This window comes from Rhinoderma darwinii, chromosome 7 (assembly GCF_050947455.1).
Source record: "Rhinoderma darwinii isolate aRhiDar2 chromosome 7, aRhiDar2.hap1, whole genome shotgun sequence".
In the NCBI taxonomy this organism is placed as follows: Eukaryota; Metazoa; Chordata; class Amphibia; order Anura; family Rhinodermatidae; genus Rhinoderma; species Rhinoderma darwinii.
The window spans coordinates 3,087,274-3,114,495 of NC_134693.1; the positions used below are offsets into that span (position 1 = coordinate 3,087,274).

The 27,222-nt window shown below is 48.0% G+C and overlaps 1 protein-coding gene and 1 long non-coding RNA gene across 4 annotated transcripts; one reads left to right on the forward strand and one right to left on the reverse strand.

Annotated features, from left to right (window-relative positions):
• LOC142657525 (kinesin-like protein KIF2C) lies at nucleotides 1-22,559 on the forward strand. Of its 3 annotated transcripts, XM_075832570.1 has the most exons (22): nucleotides 1-288; nucleotides 1,860-1,954; nucleotides 4,427-4,534; nucleotides 5,197-5,242; nucleotides 7,598-7,642; nucleotides 9,867-9,977; nucleotides 10,349-10,456; nucleotides 10,541-10,641; nucleotides 10,948-11,043; nucleotides 13,800-13,854; nucleotides 13,934-14,096; nucleotides 14,176-14,266; nucleotides 14,725-14,788; nucleotides 14,950-15,041; nucleotides 15,141-15,283; nucleotides 15,651-15,855; nucleotides 17,444-17,554; nucleotides 18,111-18,178; nucleotides 19,194-19,305; nucleotides 19,516-19,629; nucleotides 20,275-20,398; nucleotides 22,036-22,559. In XM_075832570.1, exons 1-22 carry the CDS (start codon nucleotides 225-227, stop codon nucleotides 22,119-22,121), a joined length of 2,202 nt encoding a protein of 733 aa, XP_075688685.1. In that variant the 5' UTR covers nucleotides 1-224; the 3' UTR covers nucleotides 22,122-22,559. The 3 variants fall into 3 exon arrangements, with proteins under 3 accessions (XP_075688685.1, XP_075688686.1, XP_075688687.1); XM_075832571.1 differs by lacking the exon at nucleotides 7,598-7,642; XM_075832572.1 differs by lacking the exons at nucleotides 7,598-7,642; nucleotides 9,867-9,977.
• On the reverse strand, nucleotides 21,550-27,216 carry LOC142657528 (uncharacterized). Its single transcript, XR_012849938.1, has 3 exons — nucleotides 27,104-27,216; nucleotides 22,915-23,041; nucleotides 21,550-22,824 (listed from the first exon to the last, which is right to left on the reverse strand). It is a non-coding gene; the product is annotated as an uncharacterized LOC142657528 (long non-coding RNA).
• Between the last annotated feature and the right edge of the window lie 6 nt (nucleotides 27,217-27,222).

The following is a 27,222-nucleotide window of genomic DNA, read 5'->3' on the forward strand; positions in this document are numbered from 1 at the left end:
AGTTTTACGTGACGTCATGACGTAAGTGAAGGAGGCGTGCCTTGTTTAAAAAGTGGCGGCGGGTTACCCCGGGGTGACGGTGCTGGGAGAGAAGTGGCTGCTAATACCGGGTGAGGCTGGAACAGATCAGAAATCGCGGTGCACGCTGTTACACGGAGCTCTCTCCCCATCTCACCCGTTCTTTTTCTCCCTCGCTGTTGGCTGTGCGCGGTCGGTATTTCGTCATGGAGCAGCTGGTGGTGAGCAGATTGGTGTACGGACTGAACATTAAAATCATGCGGAGTAACGGTGAGTACTGCCCGGTTGTGGTATCCCTCGCTGCTCTAATAATCGGTGTAGAAAGTTTAAACTGGTCCCCGCCCACAACTCTGGCCGTTCTGTGCGTTCATTGGGTCTACAATGACAGGCTGCTTTGCTTCTACGTTCTGGTTGGCTGCTTACTTTGTCAATCAAATGGCGTTGCGTTCCATCGTTTTATATACCGATAGGTGGCGCTGTGTGCAGGTGTTGCCACCGTCCGTGTAGCTCCGGTTACTATGTGTTGTCCTGTCCCCACAGAATCACGTGACTGGCGGGGCCCACCGGGTCACCTGTCCTGTAGTCCTCCATTATAACCTTCTGAAACTTCCTACAAATCTAGGGGACGCCATCGATGTTAACCCTGAGCATGCTGGATACGGTGGTGGAGAGGGTCACTCCTGTGTAATCACTTCCTTCAGGATTAGATCAAGTGAGACTGCCAGGGCAGTAGGGCAGAGAACCAGCGACGTAGCTTGAAAGTTCTGTAAAAATAAGCCACAAAACCCCCCTCCTCTCAGCCTCTTTTTTTTTTTATTTCTTAATATCCCCCGGGGGTTTGTTCCTATTCTTGCCCCTGATCGCTCCATCACGATCCTTCTCCATAATGAGACTTCCCCTGGTTTTCCTCTATACTCCAGGCCTGGTACCAGCCACTTGTCACCGGCGCTTTGCGAGGATTTCCCATCTCTGGTTTCTATTGTAGGACCGGAAGGTGAAGCCATTGAATTGGGTGAGGAACCCATTTCGGCCCACAACTGCCTTAGGCTTCATTCACATCTGCGTCAGGGCGCCGTTCTGGCTTTCCGTCTGAGCGGAGCCCTGACAAATAAATGGAAACCGTAAGTTTCCATCTGCATCACCATTGATTTCAGTGGTGACGGATCCGGTGGCGATATTTTCCGTTTGTCTCCGTTGTGTACGGGTTCTGTCGTTTTGACTAAATCAATACTGTAGTCGACTGCGCTATTCATGCCGTCAAAACGACGGAACCCTCGGACAACTCAGACAAATGGAAAGCATTTGCACCGGATCCGTAACCTATGGTTTCTATTCGTCAGTCAGGGCTTTGCTCAGAAGGGAGCCCTGGCGCAGATGTGATCGAAGCCTAAGGGTCACTGAAAAGGGACCTAAATGACCCCCAATCATGATGAATACATGCAGTGAGCTGTGACCCGCACTTTCTAAAATCCACTATCTGAGACCTTGAGCTGCTCATGAGGCCTGGGCCCAATGAAAGGGAAGCTCTCTGAACGCGTGGTCCTGATCAGTGATCTCCCACCAGTGGCCCCCGCTCGTCTTCACTACGGGGCCACTTCTGCTCCTTATAGAGGATCAAATGTAATGGTCTATGGCGTCTGATCTGCGGGAGTGTTCAGTGTATTGTTAGATTGTAGCCGGGACATTTAATTTCTTCCAGATAATTTGCGCACGTTTGGATTCTCAGTTTTGTTACTGCCGGTAACGTCCGTTTAGGATTTGCTGTGGTCTTGGATTCCTGGTTCTGTATTTCATTGACGTGGTCTCTGGTCGGGTCACATGATGTCTCTTCTGTATTTCAGGGGTGGTTCATAGCGCGAGTATCACATCGATTAACCAGGACCGGTCGTCTGTGCACGTGGAATGGAAAGAAGCCGACACGGGTAAAGCGAAGGAGGTGCGTGTTCTGCTCGCAGGCGGTCGTAGTGATCCCGTGTCCTGCTGGTCATCATGGAGAGCGCTGAAATAGTGGTCACTCAGCACGGCCAGCCGTCTCCGTCACACATCGTGGCCCTGGGGAGCCTGTTCCGCTGAGAGGGCAGGGTAACTTCTAGTTGGAGAAACAAAAATATTTCCAAAGTTCTGTTTTTTAGACTTCTTCTAATTTTGTCTTCATGGCCAATTGGGCGGGTATTTCTTTTTACCACGTGGGCATTGTATAGAAAACTGTATGACCAATCAGCGTCCTACACGTCTCTTCAGTCCAGCCCATCGTGATCACCGCTACAATCGCGAGTGATGTAACTGCCGCAGGTCCTTCACCAGAGCAGCGGAAGACGGACCATACATCGCCTCCAGCCGTGCCCGGACGATTATCCTCCTCACCAGCAGCAAGTATAGAAAACCCCCTAGTGACGTCACGGCGTGATCTCGCGATTCCAGCTGAGATCACGCTGGGCTGGACTGAAGAGACGTGTAGGATGCTGATTGGTCATACAGTTTTCTATAACACGCCCACATGGAAAAAAGAAAATAACCGGCCAGTTGGCCATTAAGACAAAATTAGCAGAAGCTTAAAAAAGAAAACAGGAGTTCTCAGCATCAAAGCGCCTATTAGATCCGGCAGGAGGTGGGACGTGATGAACTGGCAACAGTCTCTACCCAGTGGCAGCAATAGGACCCCCTCACCGTGACTGTCCAGACCCCGCTATGTTAGGACAGGATAGTAGGAGGACGAGATGCGTTATTCTCATTACTTCTGTGTAAAATGTCTGTTCAGATCTGATGTGGAATGTTATCAAAGATCTTAGTCTGACCCGTCTTGGGCGGCATTCACACAAGCGTGACAGATCTACGCACGTAGAAAAAAGTGTAAATCTGTCCGTGTGCGTTGCGTTTTGCATCCGTGTGCTATGTGAGTGGTGTGTTTTTCACACTCAGGCTTTTTTTTTTATAAAATAAAATGACGTACTTGATGCGTAAAACACGGACTGCACATGGATGAGCCTCCTTGTGCGTTCTGTGGTTTTCACACACCCGTTGACATCAATGGGCGCATGAAAAGTTACCAATATAGGACATGCAGCGAGTTTCACGCAACGGACGCGCTGCGTGAAAAACTCACGTGTTTATAGCCCCATTGAAATCAATGGGTCCATGTGCTGTGCGTTGATTCATGTGAATGGGTCCTTACACTTTTGGGCGTCTTGATTGGTATTTAAAGGCCATGTAAACCTTTGAACACTTTTTTTTTTTTTATTTACTTTTTTTTAAAATTAAAATCGTGTTGAATGCGACTTTTGATAAAAAAAAAAAAGTAATTTTTTTTTTTTTTTTTTTTTAAATGTATCCCAAATATTTAGAATCTGTATATTTGGGCTAAACCCTTGAATCAGTGAGGTCGGCGGTAGTGACTGCTTCGGGACCTGCGTGGATCCACCTGTTCTCTATCACATCTAAGTTATGAACTGTCAGAAACATGGAGGTCCCGCTGTTACCGAAGCCGTCAGTTGTGCTGACCGACGGATACAGGTTTTTAGCGCAAAATGCAGCTTCTAAATATTCTGGATACGTAGAAGCCGTATCTCGTGTTCAAAGGATTCCATCGCCTTTAAATCCACGCAGCTAATGTTATCCAATCTCAGTTCTGCTGCGAAATTCACCCCATACGGTGCGTAGGGTAAAATCCTCGTCCAAATCCTCATGTGACAAATTCGCATTTCGTTGTGGATTTGCTTTGAACTCTGTGACGAAAAAGTCTGCATTGTGTGTATTTGGTGTTGTCCAGTTTTAGAAAAATGTCTGCTTCTTTCCAAACCCAGCGCCTCACCTGTCCACAGGTTGTGTGGTATTGAAGCACGGCCATTCACTCTTATGGAACGGAGCTACGATACCAGAAATAACCCATAGACAGGGCTGGTGCTCTTTCTGGAGGAGCAGCCATGTTTTTCTACTCCTGGACAACTCCTTTCACTTCCTCGCAGGCCCACTAGGGGTGCTGTTCTATTGATACTTACAGGGGCAGCTGGGATTATTCCGGTAATGTCCGTCTGTTATGATCTTCAGCTGTCGGTGATGTCGCTTTAAGTAAACCACCTGTGCCGGAAGCCATTCAGTGGCAGTTTCCATGCCCTGTGTAATTGTAGGGGCATCTGAGCGATGCTTCCTGAAATAACTGGGGGTAACCGGACACCTGCCCCCCCCCCCTTGGCCTGCTGCAATGATGTTATTAGAGATTTACTAAGATTAGCTGCCTCGATCTGTGAGTCCTGAGGCTGCTGAGCTGTGCGGACACTGGTGGGAGCAGGGCTGTGATCTGGGGTGAATAACCTGGTCCTGTGACCCCCACATTTCTCTGGTTTGGGGGATCCACTCGCTGCTCATTCTCTTTCCTGTGGATGATGGAAATATTTGAATCCCATCTTTGCAGGTTTCGTTCATCGATGTGGCAACCATGAACCCCGAGTTACTGGAAGCTTCTTACGACCCTCCCAGTGTGAAGGAGAACATGCCCCCGCAGGGAATCATGGCCTCCCAGGTAACCGTGCTGCTGATGTCCCTATTGCAGCGTTCTCACCCGGTTCTGTCCGGCAGGAAACGTCCGTAATGTTTATACTGACACTTCACTATATATAGAGGAAAAGCAGATACGGCAATCCCCTAATCTCGTGTTATTTATGCAGCCGCTCCTGTAAACTGTGGGTGATCTCCGGGGCATCACAGGGGTCTGGGAACATGATTGGAGTAGTAGTATACGGTCTATAGGCTGCTGCATGTCACTAGTATCGTTACTGCTATTTAAGCAATTTCCCTAATATATTGCGTGCCGGTTCAGTAAATGGGTCCCCGGAGACTTGGTCGTTATCCACATCTTAGGACCGTCCAGTGTGGTGCAGTTTCCAGCAGAAAGAACATATTAATACTGGTGCGCTCGTATCTCAGGCCGTGCATCAGATTCATCAACAAGATGCAGAATAAATGAGCTGAAATCGCTGCGACACGGAAGCCCCGCCTACTTTCATTTTCCAGGCGCATAATAAATATGCTGGAAAACGGGTGTAAGAGCCCTGATAAACCTGCTCTATTGCCCTGCGGTGTTACCTGAGGAACAGACCCAAGTTGGCTGTTCTTTTTTTGCTCCCCGATCCTGGTGTCGCCCTCCATTTAGTATCGTCTCATTTTTCTTTTCCCTTCCAATAGAATCAGAAAAGAAAAACGCTCTCCAGGATTCCTGCGCCCAAGGAAGGTAAGCGCTGTGCCCGCTGCTGCCATTATTAGCCGGGCTTCTATTCTCTAGATGTCGGCTGCTGCTCTGGTAGGAGGGTCCCGTTTAGCGCTCTGCGGTCTGGACTCCCGGTTTAGCTCACAGGGTCGACTACACTGATAAATTGTGAGAAACTTCCAGCTGTGAGAAGTGTTTGCTCATGTCGGATTTTCAGTCTCGTGTTTTTTTTTGTTTTGTTTTTTTCACGTTCACCAACAGCAAGCAGAGATCTTGGGGGTGGGGGGGAAATGATGAGGACTTGAGACACTGTCTGTAAGGAAGTTGCAGAGCTTGTCTGCCTGTCCACCCAGCCCCCTATACCACATGGAGTTAGATCTGGTTGCTGGGAATCCCTGCTCCGTGCCCAGATCCCCATAATACGGCGCACGTCAGACTCGCCACACCTGTCACAAGGATGCGTATAAAACCTGCCAGCGATGCAGGGGCTGTGAATCTATTCATAAACAAAGCAGAGGACAATAAAGACTGTCAGATTAATCTGTTGGCCAGCATTGAGCTGAGTTGCAATACCAGGCACAACCATGGACAGGAGTGGCGCTGTTTCTGGAACAATATCTGGCAGAACCACTTTAAAGCCGGACACGACAGATCAGACACCGACCGGGGGACATTTAAAGAGCTCTTTTTTAATCTCTTCCTTCTCTATGGAGGTTTGATCACTAGAAAGTTACAGGCCCAAAGCCTGAGGCTGCACTACTGAGTGACGACATATTCCTGTCAGGTGCAGCGTTATCAAGAATATCGTGTGGATCCAAATACAACAATGTCTACATCCTGCCTGGACTAATGGCCGTTATGTGGAAGGTTCATGAGGGCTCTGCTTTGGATCCACACATCGTCTCCATGACCACGCTGCACCTGACCGGAACTAGAGATATGTCATCCCTCTCAGTAGTGCAGCCTCAGTCTTTGGGCCTGTAACTTCTAGTGATTAGGATCTCCGCAGAGAGAAAAAATTAAATACATTTTAATAATTTCCGCTGCCGGGCGTCCTATAATTTCCGCTGCCGGGCGTTCTATAGGCCTCATGCACACGACCGTGATTTTTGAGTCGGCCGGCTCCGGCGTCACCCGCGAGTCGCCCGCACATGGCCACATCCATTATTTTCTATGAGCCTGAACACGGTCGTAATAGGACTTGCCCGTTCTTTTGCGTGGTCCCATAGAAATGAATGGGACCGCAATTCTCCCGTGGATTTTCGGGGGAATTGCGGCCGCACAAGCACGTTCGTGTGCCGGGCCTCCCTATAGTCTCCCCGGGGGGCGTCACATATATGAAGTCTGGTTCGGTTCTCCTGATGGCAGCGTCTCCTCCAAGGCGATTATTGAAGAGTCTGGTCCTGAGTGCGACGTCTCACATGTGGGAGCAGCGGCTGCTGGGATGACATAAGTTTGTGACCCCCCCCCCCCCCTCCCTCATGTGGAGAGCAGCGGCCGCTCCGTCCAGTTGTTGGGGGTTGTAGTGTTTCGGCTTCATTCTGCCTCTCGTCTCGGGTGTCCCATCTCCCAGCGTGGCGTGGGGCCGGTCAGGACCAGTTATAAATAGGATTTAGTGTTCCCAAATAGGAGCCGGGCGTGCGGGCCCCGGGGCCCACTGTGTGGCAGGCTATTTCCAGGATCCTCCTGCTTTATGGCTGACAAGTAATATCCGGAAGTGTCGGACTCTGGGTGCGTCCCCCGGAAACCTGAGCTGGAATCATCGCACCAAACGTGCACCTGCCCACCCATATAGAAGGTCGATGCCCCCTAGAACATAGGAACCTGTTTCTGGGAAAGCTGGATGACTGTCATTACAGCTCCCGCGTGGTTTGTCACCCAGCTCTTCCAGCCTAGTCATGAGCCTCTGAGCGCTGATCCAACACTGCTGCATAACTGGGCAGATTAGTTGTTGGGGTCTCTGGGAAAGCTGGGTGGAAGTTTGGCTCCTAGAGTTTCTCATCCAGCTTTTCTATAATACTGGGCACCGAAGTGGTCAGATCGCAGCAGTGCCGGGTCATGGCATAGATAAGTGGGTGACTGCGCTTGGTTGCCGTTTATGGGTCTGGGGTAAGTGACCCAGCTTTCAGTTCCTGGGATAGTACCAATAAAAGACTGAATGGGGTTTTTAACCAGACAGCTGACGCATAAAATATTCCTGGGTTATTAAACTGCGCCGATGTGTGCAGCACGCAGACCGTCAGCCCATCCCCCACCATCCCTCCTGTATCCGCAGCAGCTGCCAGGCCCCTGTGATCACGTTACCCTGACAGAAGACGCGCAGGTTAGGGCTGAATATTTAACGCCTGACACTGATCAGACTTCTCTTTATCCCTGAAGTGTCTGTACAGAATTCTGTTGTGGCAGAGAGTGGAGCACAGACAGGTAATGGGGTCACTGCCGCCGCTTATCCCTAAACTATCACCGCTTATCCAGAACTTTCCTCTACAGATTTTCTAACTGCCATCCCGGTCATGTGGATCAGAACCGCGCTGGTCATGTGCTGCCTGCTGTGTCTCTGGAGACCAGCAACAACTGAGGCGCCCTGTGCCTCGTGCCTCCTCCACGATTTCTTGAACTATTTGTCGCCTGTAAAATGGCATCAATAAGGGAACGTTCATGTAATCTGCGTCCAAACTGGTGCCGGTTATTACGCTACGTTGGTGGTGACTTCTTTACATCTGTGGAGCTGTAGGGGGAGGTTCTGGATGGTTCACCCGTCACAAATCACAATGGACTCTGGGAAAAATGCTCGTAACTCTGGCAACTTTTCCCAACTTTTTATTCACCTTTCACCTGTAATTTACACAGAATCTACTTGTGGGTCTTGTACTGATCCGGACTTGGGGTTCATGCACGCGCCAATCCAGTGTGCAGAGCCCATGCGGCGGCGTACTAGTACCGCTGTGTGCGTGAGCCCTCAGTATTCTACTCCAATCACATCCAAAACTGCATTCACGACTGCCCTTTTCCGGTTTGTCATTTGGTTATAATTTATTTTATATATTTTTTTTCTTCCAAATTTCCCCTTTTAGGCGGGATTCACACGACAGGGTTTCCCGGCTGCATTAGGAATAATAGACCCCCTAATGGGGCTATTCACACGACCGATTTTTTTTTGACGGCCGGGAAAACCGGCCGTCAAAAAATAGGACATGCTCTATTTTCGGCCGGGTAATACCCGGCCATCACCGGAATGTGTCCCGAGTGATGGCCGGGTCTACCGTCGCTCGCGCACTCTCTCTCCTCCTCCTCACAGCGCAGAGTGCATGTGAGGAGGAGGAGGAGGGTCTTTTATTGCTCGCTGTAGGAGTCGGAATCCCCAATCCCCGGCCGGGGATTGGGGATTCCGCTACAGGAGAAGTGAGTGACTACACTGTCCAGATATGGACACAGCGAAGTCACGCACTTCTGCAGCGGAATCCCCGACTCTATGGCCGGGGATGCCGCTACAGGAGAAGTGCGTGACTACACTGTCCATATATGGACACAGCAAAGTCACGTACTTCTGCAGCGGAATCCCCGACTATGGCCGGGGATTCCGCTACAGGAGAAGTGAGTGACTACACTGTCCATATATGGACACAGTGATGTCACTCACTTCTGAAGCGGAATTCCCGACCTGTGGCAGGGAATTCCTCTTCAGGAAAAGTCAGTGACTACACTGTCCATATATGGACATTGAAGTCAGTGACTTCTCCTGGAAGGGGGGGGGGGATGGGTGCAACCTACAGGGGGCTGGTGGGTGGCATCGCCTACAGGGGGCTGGTGGGTGGCATCGCCTACAGGGGGCTGGTGGGTGGCATCGCCTACAGGGGGCTGGTGGGTGGCATCGCCTACAGGGGGCTGGTGGGTGGCATCGCCTACAGGGGGCTGGTGGGTGGCATCGCGTACAGGGGGCTGGTGGGTGGCATCGCCTACAGGGGGCTGGTGGGTGGCATCGCCTACAGGGGGCTGGTGGGTGGCATCGCCTACAGGGGGCTGGTGGGTGGCATCGCCTACAGGGGGCTGGTGGGTGGCATCGCCTACAGGGGGCTGGTGGGTGGCATTACCTACCAAGGGCTGTGTGTGGCAACAAATTTAAATGAAATACATCCGATTTTAAAACGGACAGGGAAAAAAACGGATGCAAATCGGCCGGTAAAAACGGCAACTCGGCCTGGAACGGAATCGGAACGGATGCAAATCGGATGCAAACCGGCCGGGAAAAACGGCCGATTTTCCCGGCCGACACTCGGACCCTGTCGTGTGAATGAGGCCTTATTCTCCAGTGCTTAGAGTTCAGCTTTTAAAGGTCTCTTTAGGACACAGCTGATGCATTGTGACTGCAGCTCCGGATGTGACTGGAGTATAAAACTCGCTGTCACCCAGGATTAGTTCAATGACTTCACCTCCCTCCTGCTATTATCAAAAAAAATCACTTCACGCATTATTAGCGTCTGCGGCGCAGGTTGGAGCTTTGTTAACCCTTTTCTAGTGCATGAGGCTCCGGACACGGTCAGCGCTTCTCTTCTCCGCCGTGATCTGCTCAGTTTGCTGCTGGTGTCGGGGCTGTTTCGCGTTTCTGAAGGCCACGCACATCAAATGCTAATCGTCCACCATGTTTCAGCTCTGCGAGGACGATCCACCAGGATGACCGCCATTCCTGAGACTCTACCGGCCGACAACGAGATGGAGGTGGAGATGTCCCAGATCGCCGTGCAGCCGATCCCCAATCCTGGTGAGCGCAGATGAGAAGTTGTCAGGACATCGGTGCCGTATAAAAGTCACATCTGGTTGTGGGAAAGTCGGGTGACGGCCCCGTCTGAACAGTGACTATAATCAGTGACCCGTGCCCAGGTCTGTAACACGATCAGGCAGATTATTCAGGAGTCAGAGAGTTGGGTAAAGACGAGATGACACCCCCCCCCCTCCAGCTTTCTCAAAAACTGATAAAACAACAGCCAGGTTTATCTTTTCCATTTATCTGGCAACTAGTAAAGCCCCCGACCGCACGTGGGGACCGCTTGGCTCTGGGTTTGTCGCCGCTCTCCTGGAAATGAAGGATTTTTTTTATTTGATAAATTCTGAATCCTCGGTTCCTCTCCGCAGGTGTAAGAACGAGATCTACTAAACTGAGCAGCATCGGCGAGCACCGGCTTCTACCGCGAGTGACTGAGAGCGCTGACGACTCCACCTCTAATACGAAGAACGGTCAAGGTGACGGCCCAGACTTCAATAGGGGGAGGGGTGAGAATCTGCAGAGAAGTTGGGCTGCGTCTTATTTTTATTTTTTCTTTGCAGCCCGAAGAAAATCAAATATAGTGAAGGAAATGGAAAAAATGAAAAGTAAACGGGAGGAAAAGCGTGCCCAAAATACACAACTGAGGACCAAGCGAGTGCAGGTATGAGGGCCGGATAACGGGGCAGGGGCGCTGCTCATCCTGTGTATTCGCTGCAACTGTCAATTAGAACTGACATGTAGAAGCGTCCCACACACCAGACTCTACCGGCGCCGCTTATCTCCGGGTGAAACAAGGAATGGAACAGGAAAAATCCAACTGTGGTGATCGCATGGTTGAGATGTTCGGGGGAGGAGGTTTATGGCCTGTAGGTTCTCACCGCCGCCTGGTCTAAGCGGCAGCGCTGCGGTAACATGACGTATACACAGGCTATATCTGCGGTGTTTATTTTGACTTTCTCGTGTGCAGGATTATGACACCAGCGTACCAAACTGGGAATTCGGGAAAATGATCAAAGAATTCAGAGCAACTCTAGATTGTCAGAGACTCAGCATGACCGACCTGGTAAGAGGATACTGCACAGCAAAAGCAAATCAGACTATCTAGTGTCCTCTGTTATCAGCCATTTCAGGTTGAGGAGGTGGATTCTAGGGTCATTTAAAGAGGCTGTCACCACATTTGTGCCCTGTCTCCTACATGATGTAATCGGCGCTGTAATGTAGGCGACAGTAATGCTTTATATTTAGTAAAACTATCTTTTTTCACCACTTTATTAGCGATTTTAGATTTATGCTAATGAGTTGCTTAATCCCCAAGTGGGCGTGTTTATACTTTAGACCAAGTGGGCGTTGTACAGAGGAGTGTATGACGCTGACCAATCAGCGTCCTGCACTCCTCTCCATTCATTACCTCAGCACATAGTGATCCTGCTAGATCCTTATGTGCTGTCTTATACTAAGACATTAATGATACTGAAGTGTTTATACAGTGAATAGACCTTCCATGGGATGTCTATTCACAAAGCAACTCATTAGCATAAATCGAAAATCGCTAATAAAGTGGTGAAAACCGTTTGTTTTTTTTAAATAAAAAGCATTACTGTCACCTACATTATAGCGCCGATCACATTATGTAGGAGACAGGGCACTTATAATGTGGTGACAGCCTCTTTAATGTGAAGAGTGACCGTGCAGGAACTTCCCCTCCCCCAGTATCACTCCAAAGACATTTACATCATATGTGTGACTGATATCAGCCGCTCCTCTTATATCACTCCAGCACTATTATATCCTCCAGAGACATTACATCATATGTGTGACTGATATCAGCCGCTCCTCTTATATCACTCCAGCACTATTATATCCTCCAGAGACATTACATCATATGTGACTGATATCAGCCGCTCCTCTTATATCACTCCAGCACTATTATATCCTCCAGAGACATTACATCATATGTGTGACTGATATCAGCCGCTCCTCTTATAACACTCCAGTACTATTATATCCTCCAGAGACATTACATCATATGTGTGACTGATATCAGCCGCTCCTCTTATATCACTCCAGCACTATTATATCCTCCAGAGACATTACATCATATGTGTGACTGATATCAGCCGCTCCTCTTATAACACTCCAGTACTATTATATCCTCCAGAGACATTACATCATATGTGACTGATATCAGCCGCTCCTCTTATAACACTCCAGTACTATTATATCATCCAGAGACATTACATCATATGTGTGACTGATATCAGCCGCTCCTCTTATAACACTCCAGTACTATTATATCCTCCAGAGACATTACATCATATGTGTGACTGATATCAGCCGCTCCTCTTATATCACTCCAGCACTATTATATCCTCCAGAGACATTACATCATATGTGTGACTGATATCAGCCGCTCCTCTTATATCACTCCAGTACTATTATATCCTCCAGAGACATTACATCATATGTGACTGATATCAGCCGCTCCTCTTATATCACTCCAGTACTATTATATCCTCCAGAGACATTACATTATGTGACTGATATCAGCCGCTCCTCTTATAACACTCCAGCACTATTATATCCTCCAGACATTACATCATATGTGACTGATATCAGCCGCTCCTCTTATATCACTCCAGCACTATTATATCCTCCAGACATTACATCATATGTGTCTGATATCAGCCGCTCCTCTTATATCACTCCAGCACTATTATATCCTCCAGACATTACATCATATGTGACTGATATCAGCCGCTCCTCTTATATCACTCCAGTACTATTATATGCTCCGGACTGTGAGGGTCAGTGGCATTTCAAAGCCTATGTTCGCCATCTTAATCGCTGTTTTAGGATAGATGGATGGATATTTATCTACAGAAGACCTTGGGTAAATCCTTTTTTTATTCCACTGATGTGGTGTTAGAGCCTAAATCCCCCCCCCGGACTCCCTGCTGATTCAGTGTCGGCAATGAGGAATTTGCTCTGGTGATTTAAATTAAGCGGGATGTCTGTCCACAAACTTGCTAACTTTTTCTAATAACCAGCAGAATAGTGAGTGCAGCTCTGGAGTATAATACAGGATGTAACTCAGGATCAGTACAGGATAAGTAATGTAATGTATGTACACAGGGACTCCACCAGCAGAATAGTGAGTGCAGCTCTGGAGTATAATACAGGATGTAACTCAGGATCAGTGCAGGATAAGTAATGTAATGTATGTACACAGTGACTCCACCAGCAGAATAGTGAGTGCAGCTCTGGAGTATAATACAGGATGTAACTCAGGATCAGTACAGGATAAGTAATGTAATGTATGTACACAGTGACTCCACCAGCAGAATAGTGAGTGCAGCTCTGGAGTATAATACAGGATGTAACTCAGGATCAGTACAGGATAAGTAATGTAATGTATGTACACAGTGACTCCACCAGCAGAATAGTGAGTGCAGCTCTGGAGTATAATACAGGATGTAACTCAGGATCAGTACAGGATAAGTAATGTAATGTATGTACACAGTGACTCCACCAGCAGAATAGTGAGTGCAGCTCTGGAGTATAATACAGGATGTAACTCAGGATCAGTGCAGGATAAGTAATGTAATGTATGTACACAGTGACTCCACCAGCAGAATAGTGAGTTCAGCTCTGAAGTATAATACAGGATGTAACTCAGGATCAGTACAGGATAAGTAATGTATGTACACAGTGACTCCACCAGCAGAATAGTGAGTGCAGCTCTGGAGTATAATACAGGAATCAACTCAGGATCAGTGCTGGTAATACAATGTGGTTACTGATCGTGGCTCTACTTTTCAGGGTGAAGAACATCGTATCTGTGTTTGCATCCGAAAGCGTCCTCTAAACAAACAAGGTACGTGAGGTTCGGCTTCTATGTGTACACGTTATATCTTTTTGGCTCCAGAATAAACAGTTCTCTTGTTCCCTCTCAGAACTGGGTAAGAAGGAGATTGACATTATTTCCATTCCGAGTAAAAGTGTCGTCCTCGTTCACGAGCCCAAACTGAAGGTGGATCTGACCAAGTACCTGGAGAACCAGGCGTTCCGCTTCGATTACTCCTTTGATGAGAGCGCGTCTAATGACATAGTTTACAGGTAAGACGGTGCGGTGAGGATGTGCGGCGCCTTACGTGAATGACATGAGAAGTCACGTGTAGCTCTGTGTGACCTCCAGGTTTTCAGCCAGACCTCTGGTCCAGTCCGTGTTTGAAGGCGCAAAAGCCACGTGTTTCGCTTATGGCCAAACTGGGAGCGGTAAAACGCATGTAAGTAGCCACAGCAGCGACTCCACCCAAAGAAAATCCTGCCCCGTTTCTACCCCGCACCACACGCCGGTACCTCTATCCAGGCAGCGTGTAGATATTGATGTAGATGGTATTTGACGGGGGAGGGGGGGGGGGGTTTCTATAAACAAAATAAGCAAGAATTGTGGCGGAAACTGACAACCTTGTGGCATGTACCAAATGTATTATGTATTTGAGACTTTGCGCCTTCATAAATGGGTAGTAAATATATACATACTGACTGGCGCATCTTCTGCCGCTCTAACTTGAAGACTGTTAATCAGAGGGGGACATGTAGTCATCGGGGTCTCAGTAGTGCAGCCTCAGGCTCCAGTCCTGGAACGTCAGGTGATCCGATCTCAGCAGAGAAGGAAGATTTAACGTTCATTAGAAGTTTTATTTGAACCGTTGAAGACTTGACTCTCCACCTCTTTCTGTAGACGATGGGAGGCGACTTCTTGGGGAAAAGTCAGAATGTCACTAAAGGCATCTACGCGTTTGCATGTAAGTGATAGATTTAATAATAGTCTTGTCCGACTCCCGACAAGACACCGGAAGGCGCTTTGACTTTTGCAAATTCTGTGATCGTTGTCGGTAGGCCAAACTCTGGCTACAGTGGTGGCTGGTGCATGCTGGGTATTGTAGTTCTCTGTATATTTCCACAGCACGAGACGTCTTCCTCCTCCTCTCCCAGCCGCGATATAAGGATCTAGATCTGCAGGTCTTCGCGACGTTCTTTGAGATCTACAATGGAAAGGTGGGAGCTGCTGGATCTCATAAATCCCTGTTTGCTGTTCAGTCTGTTAGTTTTGATCCTTCCCTCAGGAGATGACGGGACATTGCATTATTTTATTAGGTGTTTGATCTTCTGAATAAGAAAGCGAAGCTCCGGGTCCTGGAAGATGCTAAGCAGCAGGTGCAGGTGGTGGGTCTGGTGGAGAACGAGGTCACCTGTGAAGAAGACGTCTTTAAAATGATAGAAATTGGCAGCGCCTGCAGGTAAGAGCCATGTGGGGGTCCGAATCCTGCCGCAACTACAACTCCGTCTTGTAAGTGACTACCTCGTATAAGAAGGATTTATAGCCGCAACGTTGGGTAGAGACGCTGAGACACGGCTCCAGTTTGCGGATTATAGGCGTCATTTATGGCAGCCTGTACTCTGTCCTCTTTCAGAACCTGGCACAGAGGCATCCCCTTCGCATAGTACAGGCTGCTGTAAGTGCTGTATGTATTGTGATGGTCCTGGCAGCTTTATTAGACCTTCCCTGATATTGGAGAATAGTTTAATATACAATTCCCGACACCTCAGAGGCTGATTTAACGATTCCTTGTGACGGATCCTCTCGGGTGTTCTGCTTCTTCACAGAACCTCGGGTCAGACCTTTGCGAACAGCAGCTCTTCCCGTTCCCACGCCTGCTTACAGATCATCCTGCGGAGGAAGGGAAAGCTCCATGGCAAGTTCTCCTTGGTGGATCTGGCTGGAAATGAGCGAGGAGCCGATACCGCCAGCGCCGACCGCATCACCCGCATGGAGGGAGCCGAGATCAACCGCAGCCTCCTGGCCTTAAAGGTAACACGGCAAAGGTAGAATGAGAAATGTTGGCAACTCTCTAATATACTTTGTTTCTCCTGTAAGAAGCCGCAATATAAAGGGCCAGGGTCTCGTGTTGGTGACTCTTTAATCCTTGTATAGTGAAACTTCAAGTCGTGTGTTTTGTTTTTTTTAAACGGTATTTTATTAACTTTCCGTATACTCAATGGAGAAAATAGAACTACAACTAAAGTGTGGCACAGTCATGAAGGGGAACTCCGTGCCTCATCGTATCCGAGTCGGGGGGAGGGGAGAGGAAGGAAGACTAAAAAAACATCATCACAAGGGGAAAAATAAAAACTTTAAAGCGTCACAATCGCCCATAAAAAATTAAACCTGGGTGACGGCAGGAGGAGCCGAAAACACGTAAGGCTCTGTTCACACGCAGTGAGCAAAAACGTCTGAAAATACGGAGCTCGGGCGAAAACACCTCCTGATTTTCAGATATTTCTTTAACAACTCGCATTTTTTACGGCCATTTTTGGAGCTGTTTTTCAGAGGAATCAATGAAAAACGTCCCAAGAAGTCACGAAGTGTCCTGCACTCCTTTTTACGTGCCGTATTTTGACAGCGACGCGTAAAATTAAGGCTCGTGGGAACAGAACATCGTAATTCCCATTGAAAGCAACGGGCAGGTGTTTGTAGGCGTTTTTTCAGGCGTAATTCGAGGCGTATAACGGGAGTCCTGCAGCTTTGACCTCATACCGAGGAACTTTGTCTTCTAAGGTCGCAATACTACGTTCAAAACCCTGAATATCTTTACATTTCCTAATAGGTTTTTGAAAGGGGATCGACTTCAGCTCCCAACTTATAGCAATGGTTCACGGGGAGAGAATGCGCTCGTCTGTGCTGTCCGTTTTATTTTTTATTTTTTTTTCTCTAGAGCCATTTGAAATCCAGGCATAAAGTAACAACGACCAAGGGGATAAGCTGATGAAACCTCAACTTTAATATGCTTGAGGTTTCAATTTCTAACCCTCTTCCAGATCTCTGCTTGCAATCATTGACTAGAAACTTTATGATCCTGAGCTGAACTCATTCTGACATTGTCCTGCTCACACAGCTGATGGGCTTGTAACAATGTATCCGTGCTTAGATAATCTCTACTGGAATCCAGGCTCATTGCTCTTACCTACACTGATACATTGCAACAAGCCTATCCGCTGTGTGAGCAGAACAGACTTGGTCTCTGAGAAAGATGAATGTATGAGTAGTTTGATGGGTTTCGATTGACAGGAAAATCGGCCATTATCCTTCATATTGACTTTAGTTTTGCTCACATAAAATTGTGGACCCAACCAGTACAGAGCCAGAACCATGTTGGGTCACCGTAGATGAACGGACACCTATATGAAGGAATTGCATAAATATTTCCCCAGTTATTGAAAATCTCCCTATACAAGCGGAGCAGGGAAGCCATCCGGTTACCTGCCTCACGTGGGACCCGAGCGTTGACCTTGGAGCCGCTCGTCACATATGAGCATTGGCCGCTGATCTGGAAACGTTGCGCTCAGGTTTTTACCGTTTAGCTGTTGACTTGTTCTGTGACTCGTTTCTTGTGCTGCAGGAATGTATCCGAGCTCTGGGACAGAATAAAGCTCACACCCCGTTCAGAGAGAGCAAACTCACCCAGATCCTGCGAGATTCCTTTATTGGGGAGAATTCTAGGACCTGCATGGTAAGAACCGCCGCTCGTCACGATCAAGAGGTTTCTCACTGTATTTAGAGGAGGTTTCCGGTCGTTTGACCCTTTCATGACTGGTCTTTTGGGCCTGGATGGTCAGAGCACATGGGGCATTGTTTTATTTGATATATTCTCTTTACACTGAGGTTCAGGTTACCAGGAAAGACACGATTGGTGTTCCCTGCTGACCCCACATACAGATCACTGATAATGTGATCTAATGGTAACCGTCCATAACTTATGAGTGATCTGTGTGACGAGACGTCAGCATCCTGGCCCCCTCTCCATGCCCCCGCGGCACAGAGAATCCCTGCAGCGTTTCTAATAATGCCTCCCAACTATCTAAATGCAGGCGCAGCGGCTTCACTATTCGGGGGCACAGCGCTCAGTATGATCACTATGTTCAGGGCTTCTATTGACTGAACTGACCACTACTGTACCCTATACCCACAATACAGGGTTGGATTTTTTTTTTTGAGGTCACATGACCATGTGTTCCTGCACCGTACATGATATCGTACATGAATATTTTTATTTAATTTGTTTCCAGATTGCGATGCTCTCCCCTGGGTTTAACTCCTGCGAGTACACGCTGAACACACTACGATACGCAGACAGGTAGGAGCCTGGAGTGTAACTCGGCCTGTTGCCTTTTTATATTTCTGTATTAATCCAGGGGCGTACCAAGAAATCATAGGAATGATGGCAACTAATGCTGGACAAAGTGAGGGTCTCTGTTTGTTTAAAAATTGTGCAACTACTCTTTTCCAACTCCCCTGCAGCCACCACTAGGGGGAGCTCCCTACATACAGATATATACAGCTCACATAGTTACATGATTACAATCTGCTGCCTGCAGCCACCACTAGGGGAGCTCACTACACAGAAATATACACCGCTCCCATAGAGATACATGATCATAATCTGCTACCTGCAGCCACCACTAGGGGAGCTCACTACATACAGATATACACTGCTCCCATAGATACATGATCATAATCTGCTACCTGCAGCCACCACTAGGGGAGCTCACTACATACAGATATACACTGCTCCCATAGATACATGATCATAATCTGCTACCTGCAGCCACCACTAGGGGAGCTCACTACACAGAAATATACACCGCTCCCATAGAGATACATGATGATGATCTGCTACCTGACATACAGATATATACAGCTCCCATAGAGTTACGTGATAATAATCTGCTACCTGCAGCCACCACTAGGGGAGCTCACTACACACAAATATACACTGCTCCCATAGAGGTACATGATCATAATCTGCTACCTGCAGCCACCACTAGGGGAGCTCACTACACAGAAATATACACCGCTCCCATAGAGATACATGATGATGATGATCTGCTACCTGACATACAGATATATACAGCTCCCATAGAGTTACGTGATAATAATCTGCTACCTGCAGCCACCTTGCTGTTTTTATCGAACTCCATGGAAGCTGTATAAATCCTTATGCTCGGAGCTCCTCCTAGTGGTGGCTGCAGGTAAATATGTATTTTTGACTGAGGCAGTTTAGTGCTGGGCCCCATAGCGGTAGTGTTGTCTGCCTCCCTCTATGGTGGCTACACCAACGTACTGACACTAATAAGAGCTTCTTCATCCAGAGTGAAGGAGCTGAGTCCTCACAGTACAGAACCAGCCGATAATCAGCAGATGGAAATGGAGAACGAAGACGAGTCTCAGTCAAGTCTGGGAGAGTCGGAGTGCCAGGATAATGTGAGTGACGCCGGACACCGACCATTACAATGAAAATAAAATCCTTTGTAAATTCTCGGAAAGTTGGGTGGCAACAATTTGCCTTCCATTACATGGTGTCACCCCGCTTTTATTTTATGACAGATCTGCTCAGTGCGGATGGATCGCTGCACCATGAAAGCAGATGAGGTCCTCTGGGTTCTGTTGATCTCACTGTTTTGTTTTTTTTAGCTGTCACTGAAGGATGAAGAACTTTCCTCCCACATGAACAGTTTCCAGGCAGCGATGAGTCGTATTGGGGAGCTGGAAGAGAAGACGGTGGAGGAGCTGAGAGATGTTGTGCAGGTACGGCCGCTGCAGGCGATATGTTCTAGAAATCTCCATCCATGTGGGAGACGTCTGATAATATCCGATACGTGCGACTCCCCACAGGGAATTTTAAATGTCTGCTGCGTCTTTAAAGGGTAACTAAATGTTCGACAAACTTGTCAGACAGGTCCGAGCACGGACACCCCCACCAATCACTAAAACAAAGCGCCAGAACGCTCAGCTGTTTTGTCTCTGTTTGGCGCTGTATCGGAGTACGGGCTCAGACTTTCTATTGAGACCGTACTCCGGTACATTCATTTCCGGAAAAGGACTAAAACAGAGTACGGGCACAATAGAAAGTCTATGAGCCTGTACTCCGATACAGCGCCAAACAAAGAAACAAAGCGGCTGAGCGTTCTGGCGCTTTGTTTTAGTGATTGGTGGGGGTTTCAGTGCTCGGACCCCCACCAATCAAAACTTCTGGCATGTCATGATAGAAGTTTGTCAAACGCTTAGTTACACTTGAAGTCTTTGTACTCCTGACCTTTTTATCGGCTGCGGTCTGGTTCACGCCCGGCTCCTGCCCTCTATTATGGCGTCTCCTCCGGGCAGCGTGGCACAGCGTTGTCTGTTACTGAGCAGCGTCACCTCCTGTTAATATTTGGCGGCTTCTCATTGTAGAAAGGCCCGGAATGGTCCAACCTGTTGCAGATGACGGAGCAGCCGGATTACGACATGGAGAGTTTCGTGACACGAGCAGAGCATCTCCTCCAGGAAAGCTCCAAGGTTCTCATTGCTTTCAGTGGTAAGTGATCGGCCGGAGGGGGCTATGCTGGAGAACAGACTAAAGCCCCCGCTATGAATGTGACGTTATAGATGTCTTCACAGGGATAATTGTAATAACGTTCAGACGTCTCTATGGAGGAGGACACTCGGGAACGGGCGTCTAGCTATTTGGGCCTAAAATTAAGTTCTTTTGGAATGTAGATATTTTGTTAATCTGGCCCATAATCCAGCCTGCAGTGTAAAGAAAGGAGGTTCTCATTCACCAGGGTCATATCTAGAGCTATACATGCAAATAGTGTAGTGTAATGTAGTGTGTGTATTAGACTGTCTGTATACTTACTAATCCTGTATGAGAAACACAACTCTAGCAGATGTCATGAGAAGCACAACGAGAACCGTCATTCTTTACACTGCAGGCATAGAGCACAAGAAGCCGGGTTTATACTATAAAGTGATGAGTTTTCTTTTTATGACATCGTCACGTTTATTAAAGCTTTGCTCCTCCTGGACTTCAACAGGTGATGACCCTTCCCCCACGTATGTAATTGGTAACTAAAAAGAAAACCCTTCACCTGTAAATTCTATGTAAAGTGAAGTACTGTAACTTTCTAAAATATCTTATTTTCTTCTGTGTGACCTGCGGTCCTTCACACCCAAAGCAGCAGTCACAATCTTGCTGGGTGAGCAGTGCGCTGCGGGAGCTTGGGTAGTGATTACAGTTGGAGCTGAGCTGTTGGGATAGGGCTGGAGCTGTTGCCATTTCCAAGAATTTTAAAAGCTGCTCTGGATGTGAATAGAGAAGGCAACTTGGCCGTTGCTATTTTTCAGTCATTTAAAGTGACACATCAATGACACCTGTGACTCTCGAGACTTAGGCTGGGGTCACACGAGCATGTTCGGTACGTAAAGGACGGAACGTATTTCGGCCGCAAGTCCCGGACCGAACACAGTGCAGGGAGCCGGGCTCCTAGCATCATAGTTATGTACGACGCTAGTAGTCCCTGCCCCGCTGCAGGACAACTGTTCCGTACTGTAATCATGTTTTCAGTACGGGACAGCAGTTCCACGGAGAGGCAGGGACTCCTAGCGTCGTACATAACTATGATGCTAGGAGCCCGGCTCCCTGCACTGTGTTCGGTCCGGGACTTGCGGCTGAAATACGTTCCGTCCATTACGTACCGAACATGCTGGTGTGAACCCAGCCTTGGTGTATGTGCACACGGCTTATTTTCGGCCCCTTTTTCTGGCCGAAAAATTTAGAAGCAGAACGCCTCCAAACATCTGCCTGTTTATTTCAATGGGAAAAACGGCCGCGTAAAAAAACAGCCACGAAAAAGGTGCGTGTCATTTCTTGAGATGGTGTTTGGAGCCGATTTTCATTGACTCTATAGAACAGCCGTAACAAGTGCTATGAAAAACAATAGTTGCTAAAAACAAAAAACTGAATCAGGAGCCGTTTCCCTTGTATACAGCTCCGTGTGTCCAGATGTTTTTGAGTTTACGTGTGAACAGAGCCTGAAACTGAAATGCTTAAATCCTTGAGTATCGAGTGGTCTGCAGGGCCCTACCTGCTGTGCCTGTAATTTATACTTGGATATTCTTCACGCACGTTGAACTGCACCGAATGTTAACAATCCTGCGTTTTGTCGTCCTCAGAGAGCGTGTCGTCGCTGCGTGAGGCGATGCAGACGGAGGAACAGGCCAGCAAGCAGATCTGTAAAAAGATGAAACCTAATAAATGAATGTTCTTGGTGGTCGCCGTTCGGATCCCCCTGTAATATCCCCCTCATTATAAATGGCCTGTGCGTCTTATTTTAATGTTTTTGTCTGTTTCTAATAAAGGATGAATGTGTGTACGTGGATTGAGCTGTGCTGACTGCAGATCCCCCACAATGCACTGCCCTCATCGCCTGTTTGACATGATTACGTGTATTCAGCGCTCGCCAGATGTGGCGCTTTTATGGGGCTCTCCCTGTGTTCAAGTTCTGCAGTTCCTCATGTGACCAGTGGAGGGCGCAGGATGGGTCCCGGGTGTCTTTGGGGGTCACTGCCGCTCCTGCGCTTGGTCTGAAATGTACAGGTTTTTTTAAAGTTCTTGTTTAAATTGTTTCTATCCAGACAGATCACTGGCCGACACCAGTTTTATTTTAATATTGAGCAATAAACAGACTTCGTTATTACCAGTGTTGTGTCTTATGGCAGAATTGTAAGGAGATGGAAGTGTCCGGTGTGTAGTGGCAGCTGCGTTGTGTCCGGTGCCATTGTGATGTCCTCTCCGGCTGCTGCAAAACTACAACTCCCTGCATGTCCTGAGCATGCAGGGTGTAGTAGTCTTGCCGCAGTTTGGAGACCGCTGCTGTAGAGCGTGTTCTGTGACGGAGAGCTCACGCTCTATTTTCATGTCACGTCTGAATATTCCTTGTCAAACGCTGGAGAGGGTCCCGTCTGTGAAAGGGGAAAAAACAAACTGTAAAACACTGTCCCACAAGCTAAACTTTACTCAGGCACTATCACTCCCATCGTCCATGAGCTCACAATCCAGACTTCCCATCTCCCACACGGTCGTGCCCTCAGAACTCTGGCTCCCTGTAGACGTGGCCCTTGGTGGTTCACTGTGGGTTTCTTGCACCTCACACATCTCACGTTTAAAGTTTACACAGATCTGGAGTTGAGGCAACAAGTTTAAACAAAAAAATAAATTGAATTTGACAAATCCGTATAAGCCGCCCCCCCCCCCCCCCCCCCCCTCTGATGTATTCCACCGAGACATCGGCCTCCTCAGGGGGTAACAAGGCTGATGGTGCAAATGTCTCTAAGGCCTCATGCACACGACCGTATTTTTGTCCACCTGTAAATACGGCTCCTTGATCACACATATTCGACACGTATTGCACTAGTATTCCACCTGTACGGGAACGTTTTCTCCGCAAAATAGCACTACACTAATCGGCAGCCCTTTCCGCAGAAAAAGTAAAGAATTCATACTTACCCGGCCGTTGTCTTGGTGACACGTCCCTCTCGACATCCAGCCCGACATCCCTGGATAACGTTACACCCCATGTGACTGCTGCAGCCTGTGATTGGCTGCAGCGGTCACATGGGGTGTAACGTCATCCCAGGAGGCAGGACTGGAGGAAGAAGCAGGGAGTTCTGGGTAAGTATGAATTATTTTTTTTACAGCTTTATTTATATTGGGATCGGTAGTCACTGTCCCGGGTGCAGAAACAGTTACTGCCGATCGCTTAACTCTTTCAGCACCCTGGACAGTGACTATTTATTGACATCGCCTAGCAACGCTCCCATAATTACGTGTACACGCGCACAGCCAGCCGTAATTACGGGAGCCCCATAGATGGCCTGGGCACCTTCCCGTAAGCATACGGGGAGGTACCCGTGGCCAATAGAAGTCCATGGGCCCATAAAATGTGCTGTTGTTATGGGCGTTTTTACGTTCCTGTGCATGGGGCCTAACATGTCAGGAGGGGGATTATAGGGGCTTGTTGAGGTTTAATTGTCAGCGACTCTGTGCCAGATATTGTGTTATAGCGTGGACGGCAGGGTCGTAGATTTTATTACAATCGTTGACTGGTCCAGCTAGGTAAATATTATATAATCTCTGAATATTCGGTTGTTGGTTTTAGACATTTCTGAATTTTTCTTAAGCCTCAGGGTATGTGCACACACACTAATTACGTCCGTAATTGACGGACGTATTTCGGCCGCAAGTCCCGGACCGAACACAGTGCAGGGAGCCGGGCTCCTAGCATCATAGTTATGTACGACGCTCTGAGTCCCTGCCTCTCCGTGGAACTGCTGTCCTGTACTGAAAACATGATTATAGTACGGGACAGTTGTCCTGCAGAGGCAGGGACTCCTAGCATCGTACATCACTATGATGCTAGGATCCCGGCTCCCTGCACTGTGTTCGGTCCGGTACTTGCGGCCGAAATACGTCCGTCAATTACGGACGTAATTAGTGTGTGTGCACATACCCTCAAACACACATCCATGGCCTTTTATAAAGCCGCAAAACACGGAGTGCACGTGGATGGCGTCCATGTGTGGTCCGTAGTCTGAGTGGGGGTGGACGCCTCGTGGGAGCGTCGCATGTTCTAGGTTTGGGGAGATAAAGGTGTTTGATGTCTTTGGGCGCATCGAGTAGTAAGAAGTTTCAGCAAACGATGGGTATGATCCAGCGCAGGGAAAAAAATCAATCGAAATTCCGGATAAGTTAAAATGGAAGCTGGTTCCGATTTTATTGGTATGGAATAAAAAAAACGCAGGGAGAGCTGACTCCCGCAGAGGAAAGGTGGATAAATGGAGAGAAGATAGATGTGTGAAGCCGACGCGTTTCAGACGATCTCCTCGTCCTTAATCATGGCTGAAAAATTATTCCTTTATTTTTCAGCCATGATTAAGGACGAGGAGATCGTCTGAAACGCGTAGGCTTCACACATCTATCTTCTCTCCATTTATCCACCTTTCCTCTGTGGGAGTCAGCTCTCCCTGCGTTTTTTATTCCATACCAATAAAATCGGAACCAGCTTCCATTTTAACTTATCTGGAATTTCGATTGATTTTTTTCCCTGCGCTGGATCATACCCATCGTTTGCTGTGTCTCTACCGACGTGTGCCGACACGAGGATCCTGGCGCAATAGGCATCAAACACATTTTTTGCCTTAAGGTGAGCTGGAGGTTCTCCAATCTTTTTTCTCTAGTAAGAAGTTTGTAGGTTCTGACGATGTATGTGACATATGGTAAGAGTGCTCGCCGCCGCCTCCTCTAACGGAGACCCTAGAGATCCATAACTTCATGATCTAACTCCTCCACGCGTCGTAACACAGCAGAGCGTGCCGTCAATAGGGAGGCCCTGATATTCTACTGAAACAAATAAAAGCAAAGAATCGCTCATGTCCAGTGAATCGGCATCGCTAGGTGACAAGTAGAAAGACTTCAAGGGGTTAATGCTCACAGACAAGTGCCTATTCGGACAGATGGACATCATATAGGGGGTGCGGACAGGTAAACTAGGTGCAAACAAGGTTTCCATTCACTGACAGGAAGCGGAGATAAAAAAAACACGAATTAAAATACATCAAAACTGCTGCAGGGGAGAAAAAAAAATGGAGCAGTTGCCATCAGCAACCAATCAGATTTCAGCTCATTTTGCACTGACCTTTGTAAAATGAATGAATCTGCCTGATTGGTTGCTATGGGTTACTGCTCATCTGTTCCCGTGCATTCGTTTTGATAATCCCCCAAACTATATAAAGGCGCAGCATCTGTAGCCGGGGGGGGGGGGGGGGGGGGCGCCGGTCCCAGCGGTCAGACTCCTGCCCATCACACATTTGTCCCCCCTGTTAGACTGGAGAGATGATACGTTACAGGTGGACAAAAAAATAATATATAAACTATTAAGGAATTTTCTATTATTGTGCAATACAAATAGTGAGACGTAACGTGAAACAATATTGCCTAGGTAGCGGTCGCCATATTGGTGGGAATCTTTACATCTCTGCCTGACCGACTTGGCTGGGTTCACATTGAGTTTTTTGACGCGGAAACTGCGCTGCAAAACTCCTCAAAAATGGCCCGAAAATGCCTCCCATTGATTTCAATGGGAGGTGGAGGTGTCTTTTTTTTCCCGCGAGCAGTAAAACCGTCTCGCGGGAGAAAGAAGGGACATGCCCTATCTTCGGGCTTTGCGCCTCTGACCTCCCATTGACATCAGTGGGAGGCAGAGAAAGCGTATTTCGCTGAGTTTTGAGGGTATGTTCACACGCAGTGGTTTCAGGCGTATTTCGTGGCGTTTACGCCTTGAAAAACGCCTGAAAAAAACGCAAGCTGAACGCCTACAAACCTCTGCCCATTGAAATCAATTGGAAAAAACAGCATTTAGTTCATACGGGGCGTCTTTTTCCGCCTGTTAGGTTATGTTCTCACGCTTAACCAAAAAAAACGTCTGAAAATACGGCGCTGTTTTAAGGCGAAAACAGCTCCTGATTTTCAGAAGTTTTTGTAGCAACTCACCTTTTTCGCGGCGTCTTTTACGGACGTTATTGGAGCTGTCTTTCAATGGAGTGAATGAAAAACCGCTCCAAAAACATCCCAAGAAGTGACCTGCACTTTTTTATCGCGGGCGTCTTTTTACAAGCTGTATTTTGACAGCGACGCGTAAAATTACACCTCGTCTGAACAGAACACCGTAAATCCCATTGCAAGGTGTAATGGAGCCGTTTTTTCAGGCGTAATTCGAGGCGTAAAAAGCCAGAATTACGTCTGAAAACACTGCGTGTGAACATACACTAAGGGTATGTTCACACGGCTTATTTACGGACGTAGTTCGGGCGGTTTACGCCTGGAATTACGTCCGAAAATGCGCCTCGATAGCGTTGGCAAACATCTGCCCATTGAAAGCAATGGGCTGACGTTTGTCTGTTCACACGAGGTGTATATTTACGCGTCGCTGTCAAAAGACGGCGCGTAAATAGACGCCCGCGTCAAAGAAGTGACCTGTCACTTCTTCAGATGTAAATGGAGCCGTTTTCCATGGACTCCATATAAAACCAGCTCCAGTTACGTCCGTAAGGGACGTGGCGTTCAAGCGCCTGCACATGCCGTTACGGCTGAAATGACGGGGCTGTTTTCTCCTGGAAACAGCGCCGTAATTTCAGCCGTTACGGACGCTGCCGTGTGAACATACCCTAAGTATCAAATACGTACATGTTGTGACAGAGCACGGAGCTCCTGCACGTTACTACCCCTCCTCCAACACTTTATAATCACAGAATGGGATTTTATGTATTTTGTCCCTCGCCGGCCACCGTTCTCCCTCCTCACGG

What these genes read in the sequence shown, in the direction of transcription:
- LOC142657525 (XM_075832570.1), top strand. Translation starts at nt 225, where the DNA reads ATGGAGCAGCTGGTGGTGAGCAGATTGGTGTACGGACTGAACATTAAA. An exon ending in GCAGCCGATCCCCAATCCTG is followed by an intron (nt 9,978 to 10,348) that starts GTGAGCGCAGAT and finishes TCCTCTCCGCAG; the next exon opens with GTGTAAGAACGAGATCTACT. An exon ending in GACTCAGCATGACCGACCTG is followed by an intron (nt 11,044 to 13,799) that starts GTAAGAGGATAC and finishes TCTACTTTTCAG; the next exon opens with GGTGAAGAACATCGTATCTG.